The sequence below is a fragment of the Electrophorus electricus genome, chromosome 11 (genome assembly GCF_013358815.1).
Source record: "Electrophorus electricus isolate fEleEle1 chromosome 11, fEleEle1.pri, whole genome shotgun sequence".
NCBI classification, from domain to species: domain Eukaryota; kingdom Metazoa; phylum Chordata; class Actinopteri; order Gymnotiformes; family Gymnotidae; genus Electrophorus; species Electrophorus electricus.
The window spans coordinates 10,054,891-10,065,747 of record NC_049545.1 but is presented as its reverse complement, the minus strand read 5'-3'; the positions used below and the strand labels follow the sequence as shown (position 1 = coordinate 10,065,747).

At 40.2% G+C, this 10,857-nt stretch overlaps 1 protein-coding gene across 3 annotated transcripts; it reads left to right on the top strand.

The window, feature by feature from the left end:
• Positions 1–4,031: 4,031 nt before the first annotated feature.
• On the top strand, positions 4,032–10,617 carry slc25a16 (solute carrier family 25 member 16). 3 transcript variants are annotated; one of them, XM_035531827.1, is made up of 10 exons: positions 4,032–4,141; positions 5,133–5,277; positions 5,678–5,770; positions 5,877–6,010; positions 6,108–6,171; positions 6,313–6,434; positions 6,511–6,577; positions 6,691–6,853; positions 7,520–7,588; positions 7,868–10,617. In XM_035531827.1, the coding sequence occupies exons 2-10, from the start codon at positions 5,178–5,180 to the stop codon at positions 8,022–8,024; spliced, it is 969 nt and encodes a 322-aa protein (XP_035387720.1). In that variant the 5' UTR covers positions 4,032–4,141; positions 5,133–5,177; the 3' UTR covers positions 8,025–10,617. The 3 variants fall into 3 exon arrangements, with proteins under 3 accessions (XP_035387720.1, XP_035387721.1, XP_035387719.1); XM_035531828.1 differs by having other exon boundaries at positions 4,043–4,108; positions 6,313–6,374; XM_035531826.1 differs by having other exon boundaries at positions 4,043–4,108.
• The last annotated feature ends 240 nt before the right edge of the window (positions 10,618–10,857 follow it).

Here is a 10,857-nt window from a genome sequence, read left to right as displayed (position 1 = left end):
AATAGGAGCCGCGATCAGATGGCGCTTTAGTTCTTCAAAAGCATGCTGGGCCTCGGTGGACCAGCAGAACTGACCAGACACCTTCCTGGTCAACACGGTAAGTGGGGCGGCAACCGTGCTAGAGTTCATAACGAACCTGTGGTAAAAATTTGTGAAACCCAGAAAGCGTTGAACCAGACACAACGAGGTATTCGTAGTACCCAGAGGGGGTAATGAGCGCTATCTTCCACTCGTCTCCCTCTCGGATTCTCACCAAGTTGTAGGCACTGCACAGGTCCAGTTTATTAAAAACAGGCCTGCTGCAGCATCTCAAATGCTGAGGTCATGAGGGGCAATGGATAGCGGTCCTTGACAGTTATTTTGTTAAGACCTTGGTAGTCTATACAGGGGCGTCACCTGCCGTCTTTCTTGCCGACAAAACCCCCCCCACAACAGCCAGGGAAGTAGATGGCCGAATGAACCCTAGGGCTAAGGCTTCCTGGATATATTCATCCATTGCCTCACGTTCTGGCCTCAAAAGGGAGAATAAGCACCGTCTAGGGGGACTGGAGCCTGGGAGGAGGTTTATGGCCATGTCATATGGCCGGTGGGGAGGCAATAGTTGGGCCTTCTGTTTGCTAAATGCTTCCCTCAGGTCCCAGTATTCCTGGGGGTCACGAGACAGGTCCGGACCATCGGGATTATGACCAGACCCACAGAGGCTTGGGTAGCTGCAAACAGGAGGTCTGACATGTCAAACTTCAAGACAGCACTGACCGGCTCAGCCAGTCTACGTGAGAATTATGCTGCTGAAGCCAGGGGTGCCCTAAAATCAGTTGCAAGTCAGGAGCATGGATAATAAACAGCGCAATCTGTTTGGTGTGTGGGCCGACTTGCAACGTGACTGGATGAGTCTGATGGATAACAACCTCTGGCTCAAGGGACCGAACATCGATGGCAGCAATGGGTAAGGGTTCGTCCAGTGGGACCAGTGGCAGGGCTAACTGGTTTGCTAACCCAGTGTCAAGAAAGTTGCCCTCCGCTCCTGTGTCCACAAATGCCTGGAGACGTGTTTCAGACGTTCCTTAAGCAATTGTGGTACTGAGGAACAACCCTTGAACTCGGGCAGGACTGGTTGAATCCATCAGGGGTCCTCCCTCCCCTGACGGACGTTGTCTTTTCCCTGGAGCTCAGGACAAGCTGGGCAAAGATGACCCGAGCTTCTGCAGTACAGACACCTCCTTTCCCGCACCTGAGCGTCATGCTCACTTCGGGAAAGGCGGGTGTGTCCGAGCTGCATTGACTGGGGTCCAGGCTTCCCCTGCTTGTTAGGCACATGAACAGGGCTAAGGGTTTGTGGAGCGCTGCAAGAGCCTCAACAGACCTCTGGTCCCTGTGCTCTGCACCTCTCCCGTACGGGATTGTGAATTCGCAACACCAAACCAATCAGGTCATTGAGAGAGGCGGGAGTATCTTGGTGGACCAGTTCATCTTTAAGCTCCTCGCTGAGAAAAGCCAGTGATCATTGGAGGAGGAACCCTCTACCACCTCCTGCCTCACCAGCATAGTGCTCAGGGGCAGGGAGCAATGGCTCTGAACGTGAAACAGGCTGGCTCTGCTGCTGCAGCAGCACCGGCTGCCTCCTGACTAGCGGCAGCCAAAGGCACTGGCGTTTGTATAGCATCAGGATTAGTCCATGGCAGGAGGTCTGCCAGGCCCTGTAACTGAGAAACGATCTGTTGCAAGGTTTGCTCATGTCGACCAATGGTTGCCACCCCCTGATTAGTCAGAGCCACCTTTACCTGTTCTAAGTCTAACTGCTGTGCTGGGTCCATGGCTGGGTCTTTCTGTAATGGGGCTCAAACCTAGGTCCAATAGGTGGTGCCACCGACCTTCCGCTGGGTGAGCCACCACACTTCAATGATGGTGGGCCTGTGTGCAAAACAGTTAGGTCTTAGAACCGTTAACATAAGAGAAGGAAAAAAACAAAGGTAGGAAGTCAAACCCCGGCCGCTTTGTTACGACGCGAACAAGCTCCCACTAGACTGCAGCAGCCATTAAACGACCTGTGAGTGTATTGCGCTTCAAAGGAAGGGAGGATAACAAAACGGGTGGAAAAACTAAACACCACGCCAAGCGTGGAAAAAGGGGAAAACGAAGGATGCCACGGGAAGAATGGCAGCACCAATGCACTGCAGAAAACAAAACTCTAAGACTTCCCAAACAAAACCAGAAAACAGGGAGGAATTTTAGTGACTAAGGGAAGCCTCAGGAGAAAGACAGACTTCAGAGGGAAAACTGGAGAAGGGAGGGACATGTAACACAGGCACCCTCGAAGAGTGGAAGAGAGGTGTAGCACAAGAGCTCACAGACCTCAATACACAGTTACCAGCTAGGCGCTTGGCTCAAAACTTCAGCAAAGACCCAGCACTGACTGACTGGTCACTAGGCTTATATAGACTTAGCCCAGCTGTTGGCATCAAACCTGATTGGTAGTGTGCCTGACTCGAGGCCTCTCCCGGGTGGCCAGAGGGGTCCTCAGCCTCGTGCCAACCCTTACAGCTATAAGTACAACTAAAAGAGTTATTAGAAATAGCTGAAAGAGCTACTCAGAGGCTGTAGTTCAGGAGGTCACAGATTAGCTGGAGGATGACTCATAATGTTGTCATGTGACTGTTGGCGTGGTGGAGCATGCCATGAAATCCCTAATGTCTTGGCACATGCAAGGAACATCTGAACATGTATATAATTATATTAATGGTTTCTCAAGGAGCCCCATAAACTTAGGTTTTCTGAGACTAATCTTTTAAAAAGGGTTGCTATAGACTGAAGAAATGAATCAGTATGGAAATAAGAAGAACCTCAATAGTCTTCTAAGCTTATCATGTAGCACATTGGCAACACAAAAATGTGCAAGTGTTTTCAGAATGCACTGAATTTCTGTTATAGTAGTATGCACTGGATTTGTGTTATAGTAGCCTACTTTGCTGACAGATCTTCAGCTCCAGGTTTTTCCTTCCTGCACCAGTCAAGATTCCCTCTGCACATCTCCTAAATGCAGTCAGAATTCTTTCATCCACTTTTCCTTCTTTTCTGGAAAAAAATGTTTTAACAATAGGATCTCCTTTCAAATAAAAAATAGTTTAGAGAAATAATGCTCTAATTAATTAACACAAATTACCTAAAACAAACAAAAATAACAAATTCATATAAAATAAAAAATTTTTGTTACATATAAAGTAGCTGTAATATATATATATCTTGTTTTGCTATTTTTATTTATTCTATTAAATTTTTTGCTCTGCATCTTTTGTAACCTTGCTTTTAAAGGTGCTTAAATTAAAAAAAAATTATATATATATATATATATATATATATATATATATATATATATATATATATATATATATATATATATATATATAAAAATACCATTAGCTGGTGTGGAGGGTTACTTACAATAGCCAACATTCTGAGTGTGCTATCTAGCGCTATCTAGAGTTCAGCCCAGCATGTAATAATTTGTCTATAATAGCTTTACATTCGAATGTCTTATACACTAAAGTGAAGTCTCGGGGGCACACTGAACAAATTGTGATAATAATTAAGTGCTTTTGTGAAATTACTAAACTAGTTATTAAAATAAATTAATAAGGAAATAAACAGTCGTTATTTTCTCTAGGTCGAGGGAAGAGCAGCAGCGATAGAATTCCCCGCTTTGGTAAAGAATCTACAATACAGTTATTTAATAACTGCGTACAAAAACAAAACAGCAAAACAATTGTGACTGTCTGCCCTGTTTTATGTAGGCTACATTTCTAGCTATGGCAGTCCGCTTCGGTTTTAGGCAAATTGCAGTTATAGCTCTATCCGTTGTATTGAGTGACTGTATTTACACTGTTGTAATTGAATAGAGTTCAATGGGAATGCGGAGGTGGGGGAGACAATTTACTTTGACTCATTTAAGAAATTACTGCAGTATTTAAGATAAACTGTCATACACATGCCGCATTCACTCCTGTGGATATTCGGCAGTTTTTTTTTTTATGACGTCACCATTCTGCGACAGGAAAGGTAACCATGAAGGACACTAGAGATGGATAACCAATGAAATTTCAAGAGGCACATGGCAAGTTTGGTCTTAATATCCTGATTTCCCTGTGTGAGTAAACTCATTTGTATGATATAGGATTTGTAATTGTGGTAAAAATGAAAACATTAAAATTAAACCCATTAGGTTGCATTTAGCTATTGAACCGATACTGTAATTTTAATTGCTAGCTCGCCAAACCGATGTAGTTAGCTATCTAGCTAGTATAGCTAGCTATCTATGCCGTATAAAAAAGTAACAATATGGATTTCACACATACGTATGGAGATTTAGCTACGAATCTTCAATTATTGTGTTCCGGAAGGGTTGCTCGTGTCGAAAATGAAAATACACAATTGGAATAAAGGCTACCTAGCTAGCTAACGTTACTCAAACACACACATACACCATTTACTTTGTACCAGGAAGAACTACTAGCCTCAACATCAAACGTCAGTTAACCTTCTTGGGTAGGACTGCAGTTTGCGTTTTCTGGTGTGCGCAGTACTTGGTGAATTGTTGCAAAATATCATCTTGCATATTAAAATAACTGGTTTACAAAGCAGACGTTCCCAGACCTGAGCGGAATCTTAGTTGTTTTTTTTTAACTGAATCAGTTAGAGAAATTAATCATTTTTACACCTAAATGACTTGTATTGACCAAAACTTGTAATTGTAATCTTCTAATCAGCTATTTATCCTTTTGAGAACAAAATCACCAACCTAGCTAAACATAGAAAAACAAATGTAAAATGTTCTTTCAGCAGTCATGTCACTTTCTCATGAATTATAATAATAGCAACGGATTGACCTAAGGTAGATGACTGTTTCTTATTTGGTTCCCTATTTTGTACTTGCAACATGTTATTTGAGCATCAAGCACAAAACTTTCTCATGAATCAGAAGCATATTGTAGCTAATTGTAATGATTCTTATTTACATTTTGTTTTCATTTGTCACACCTCATATATAGGACTTTTTTTAATTATTATTATTATTATTATTATTATTTTTAAAGAGGTCGGTTTATCATTATAGCTTAAATGGTTTTTTTATGTTTCAGAGTGCTCAGAAGACATGGCTGTACTGGAGTACTGATACTGACAGCATGGCGACAGAGGCTTCAGTGGCCTCAGCTGGTCAGCCTCAAATTCAAGGCCCTACTCAGTTCGACCTCTACTACTGGCTCCGCTCATTTGTAGCAGGAGGTAACGTCAGTCAGTTTCGCTTCTAGTTGAATAAATGGTTCAAACAGAAGTCTGGAAGCAAGCTTGTATATTAATTCGCTCGGCAGTATGTAGAGTCTGCCTGATGTGATCTGAAAAATATCTTTGGTCACAAATTTTCTTCACAGTAGCCAAAATATTAAATATATATATATATATATATATATATATATATATATATATATATATATATATATTTAAAAAAAAAAAAATTTTTGGCATGCAGGGTGACCTGTGCTTTGAAAGTGTCATGACTTGCATGTACCTCACATGCATAATTATGAAAGTTGTTGCTTTTGCTTTTGTTGTTTTGGCTTAGGGGCCTGAATCGTTTGGGTGACCTTGATGTAATTGATGTAACTTTTTTTGTGTGTGTATGTAGGTGTAGCAGGATGTTGTGCCAAGACCACCATTGCACCTCTGGATAGAGTGAAAATCTTACTTCAAGCTCATAATCCTCATTACAAACACTTGGGTAAGTTAGTTCATGCCTAAAACAAAGAAAATCAAGAAGGTAGTTTTTGTTGTTATAAGCTTTTGAATATAAAACCAATCCTATGTACCTTTTTTTTTTTTTTTAGGGGTTTTTGCTACTCTCAGGGCTGTGCCAAAAAAAGAGGGCTTCCTTGGTTTGTACAAAGGGAATGGGGCAATGATGGTGAGAATATTCCCATATGGAGCCATTCAGTTTATGGCCTTTGACAACTACAAGAAGGTAACTCATGTCATTTATTTGTTTAAAAAGTTTACATAATGTATGTATGTAGATGGAAAAAGGGCAGATAATGTATTGTGTTCATTTGTATGCTTAGTTCCTTAGTACAAAGCTTGGTATATCTGGGCACATTCACCGACTTATGGCTGGTTCTTTGGCAGGTGTGCAATCTCCCCCACCAACCTAAATAAATGAGAAAGTTCATCAGTTAATTAAGTTAGTAATTAAGTTAATTAGGTCTCCAAGGGGATATTTAAAGCTGCCGTTGGCTTCGCTTTTTTGTGCTTGCATGTCTTCTCCAGGAATGACTGCAGTCATTTGCACTTATCCTCTCGATGTGATCCGAGCTCGTTTAGCCTTTCAGGTGACTGGCGAGCATCGCTACACTGGCATAGCAAACGCCTTTTACACCATCTACCTGAAGGTATAAGCGAGGAAATGGGTTTGATAGAGAGTTTCCTGCCTGTGTTTCTTTTTCCAACTGTGCTTTCTCTAACAAGGAGGGTGGCATCTCTGGATTCTATCGTGGATTAACACCAACCATCATTGGCATGGCTCCCTATGCAGGTTAACCTTTTTAAATTGATCGCCACTCCAAAGAGTGTCACATGCACAGAATTCTTCTGTTTAGCGTATTATTTTATATAACAGAATAAATTGCTGTGATCTATTTCTTTCAGGATTTTCCTTTTTCACATTTGGGACACTGAAGAGTCTGGGGCTCCATCACTTCCCTGAGCTCTTGGGCAAACCATCCCTCGACAATCCTGATGTCCTGGTTCTGAAGACTCATGTCAACTTGCTTTGTGGAGGGATCGCTGGGGCTATCGCTCAAACTTTATCGTGCGTATACTATATCAGGCATTTACTATATTGCACATATACAAATTTGTACCATATTGTGTATATGCTATATAGTGATTTCATGTGTAGGATTTGAAGGACAGTAGCTTTCTTGATGTACTGTTATGTGATCTGCCATTTTTGTTTTTTGCAAACACTTTAGGAGTAAATTTTAAATGGAAGTTTATTTTGAAGTTCCATAGAATTAATCAGTAGAAGCAAAGCTACACCCTATAAAGACACCCATGTATAGGGCTTTGCTTATTCTTCTGTTTCATGTATGCAGAAAAAACTGGCAGGCTGGGAGGACTGTGGTAGAGAAGTCCTTTTAAAAAGCACACAGCTTTAACATGTTTCTTGAATTTGTTTCACCCTAAATCTCTGCTGCACTGTAACTGCGAGGAAGTGCTGTGTTCATGCTGTTATTTGTGTGCTCTGGGAGACATTGCAAAAGTTTACAATTCATGAAAATGTATAAAATACAGTTACAAAGACCTTGATTGTGACCTACATTCTGACAGCACATTTTTGTGGGTTAACATGATGGAGGAGACCAGCATGTTTGAGAGTTCGAAAAACCAAGCATTTGTAATTGTAATGCTCCATCCTAAAAATGGAAAAGTGTTACACCTTTTTTCTTTTTGTTGAATGTCTTATTTGAGCTAGGTATCCTCTGGATGTTGCCCGGCGGAGAATGCAGTTAGGAGCAGTGCTTCCTGACTCTGATAGATGTCTGTAAGTGTCTTTTGTGATTTAAAATAGTTCCTTGTCTTGATTGATCCACCTCAGCTTTTGCAAAATGTTACATTTTACTTTTTCTATCTAGCCTCTAGTGTAATATGAAGGAGACAGCCAGGATGCCTTGCAATTTTAATCAGTCAGCAGCACAGAAGATATGACTGGCATGCCACAAGCCTATGCATAATAAGCCTGACTAATATGCAGAAAATGCTGATTCATCCTAATGTTCTTAATGTGTTTATAACTCATTTTCCCCCCTCTTTTAAAATGCAGTACCCTGACAAACACCCTTAAGCATGTGTACAGTCAGTATGGGATTACAAAAGGACTCTACCGTGGCCTTTCCCTCAACTATATCCGCTGTGTACCATCCCAAGCTGTTGCCTTCACTACATATGAGTTCATGAAGCAAGTCCTGCACTTAAACTAGAGGAGCAGCAGTTAGTGATCCTCAGCTCCGTGGCAACAAGGTTTCAACAAGCTTCTGGGAGCACTTCTTGTACAATCTGGTGACCAATTCCACCAACTCCATCTCAGGCAACCTTTAGCTTGGAGCAACAGCCAGTTTCTCACTTAGTAATTGAAGCATTAGTCTGTTTTTATGTGGTTTTGTCAATGCCATAACTGTATGTGATCTAATCACATGATGGTTGCACTGAACAATCTACTTTAACCAGTCAGTATTCCACCATCTCACATGTCTTGTGTGAGTAAAACAAGTAATACACAATAAGTCTTTCTTCTGTCTGCTGTGTATATCTAAGTACTGCATATGTGAGCATGTCAAAGCTATATTCCACTCTAAATTCTGAAAGCGAATAAGGATCACAAACGTATATCACTGGAATCACCATAAGGAAAATGGCCTACATAAGAACTAGCTCTGTAATAGTAGTATTTGTCATGTGTCAGTCTCATGTCTCAGATTGACATTGGATTGCCGCCTTCTGCTTACGTGATATTCCAAATCTCCCTTTATGTTGATTGATTGGAATGATGTGTATTCCTATTGAAAAAGCTGATGTTTATATATAATTCCCCCCCCCCCCTCCCCCTTGCTAACAACAGAGGTAATCGGATCAGTTATATAAAGGAACACCACTGCATTGTTAGCTTTGTTTCTGTTAGTTGTTATAGTGGTGATTGTCAGGAAGCCCCATGATGCTTATCTTTCCAGATCCTTGATTGAAAAATCCTTTGTCTTAGCATTTTCATCTTTTAGCTCACCTGGAGGCTCCAGTGAAGTCCACTTGGACAGCCATTTTAAGCGGGTGGGGCTATTAATTTCAGCCTCAGTATGGGGAAACAAAACGGCCAACAACTATACACATCACACTTTTAGACCTCTGTTTTGACTTCTCAGCTTCTCAGATATTTAGGCATATGTCTCAAGAGTCACTCAGATTTACCCTTGAGCTGAACCAGCACTTTATCAGTGATTTGCTTGTAAACCCCAGGGTATTGTCCTGGATGCACTACACATGCCTTTAGCATACAGCTGCTGTTCTCTCTAGCATAATGTGTGCCTCTGTTTGTTGTCTGTGGCTGGAGGGAAGTAACTAATTTGAGACTTGCCATATACACCACTGTTTAGTCAGGAACATGACTCATTGATGTGGGGGAGCTTGTGCAATCATTGATAATGTGCTCGCTGTTTTGATGTACTGGGATTCACTTTTTAAAATTATTTAAATCAAATGGTCACAGTGGCATCATTTTTGCATGGTATATTTTGGAAAAATGTGCTGATGTAATTATATTTCAAAGATTGAGAAAGTAATTTTAGCCATTTGAATGTATTTTATTTGTAAGGCAGAGTCAAGTTTGAATTTTGTCAGAAAATAAATTTCATTGGTATTGAACTACTGCTCAGTAAAAATGACTTTTTTACTTTATAATGTCATGCCTTTTGTCCTGTGCTTACATCAATTAAATGTACATTTTATTTGAATAAAACATTGTGATATGTGTAGATTTGTGAATAGTGCATGCTGTTAATCGTCCTTTTCTTTGAGTCCCTCATTTCATGTCTCAGATCTGATGGCTTCCCATTCCAAAATGGAATGCTAGGATGACAATGTTTAGCCATTAGTCCTTGTCTGGGCCCAAAGTTATTTATTTATTTATTTTTAGAATCAAATGGAGTGAAACCAATGTTAATTTTTATACGTTTTTATTTAGTGTTCTTGTGAATCTAAAAATTTTTCTAGATGTTTTCAGAACTTCTGTTGTTTTAGATCCTGGTGTTCTCTTTTTGGGTAGCTGATCATGTGCAAGCCTTTCATCTAAAGTAAGAAGGTTCCTATAATCGGAGAGCAGTTTGTGTGACACTGTGACATTTTACGCTCTCAATCGTGATGTTTAGAAAATGATACAGGAATCCACTTGAATGCTAGCTGTTTTCCCCCCGTCATGCGTAACAGTATTCAAGTCTTATGGTAACTTCCCATCTGCAGGTCTTCAGAGTTCAGCTGAATGTCTAAAATCACAGGAGTACATGTGAGAGAGCAGTAATATCAAAACAACACAACATATTCCACAATTACACGTTTTGAGAGTATCGTATGTTTCAAGATGAGTCATTGCAATTTGTTTACTGTTTTATTGTTTCATGCTGGACTGTAGCATTAATTATTTCCTCCATGTTGTCATGTATGCTCCAGGATGTGTCTGGACTGAGAGCTCCTTTTTTACTTATGTACTTTTGGCTCCCCCCCCAAGTTTTGTTTGTTTTTTTCTTCTCATATTTGTTTGGAAAATGCAAATGCATATGTTCTCATCCCATGTCCTGATTCCAACATGATACTGTGGGTATATCAGGCACAATGCATGCTTCCCTTTATAGTAGTGAGAGAATGCATTCTGGTTTCTTCCCACTTATTTGCATTTGCATCAAGAGGTGGTGGCTTATTTGACTAGTAAATATGTTGCATACAAAACCCTCTTTGAGCTTGTTTTACACATTTTTTCCTATTTTACATTTTTCCAAGTTATATGGCAAATAAAGTTATGAGCAAGACTTGCACATGTGTGATTTGCACATTAAGAAGCTGTTTATACAATTACAGTTGTTACAATTATTAAATTATTAAAGTTTTTCTCATTTCTTCCTCCAAAAGAGTAGCAAATTAATAACAAATTTAAAGAAAGTCTAGACTTTTTGTTACATTCTAAAAATACATCATCTATCTTCATAAAAAACAAAACCGCAGTGTAGCTGGTTTTATTTCCGTTCCTCACATTTCCTGAGCTGTCTTATCTTT

Bases quoted from the DNA above. Each gene is read 5' to 3' on its own strand.
- slc25a16 (XM_035531826.1), top strand. The intron at 5,278-5,677 runs GTAACGTCAGTC...GTGTGTATGTAG, and splicing joins CCGCTCATTTGTAGCAGGAG to GTGTAGCAGGATGTTGTGCC. The intron at 6,854-7,519 runs GTGCGTATACTA...TATTTGAGCTAG, and splicing joins GCTATCGCTCAAACTTTATC to GTATCCTCTGGATGTTGCCC.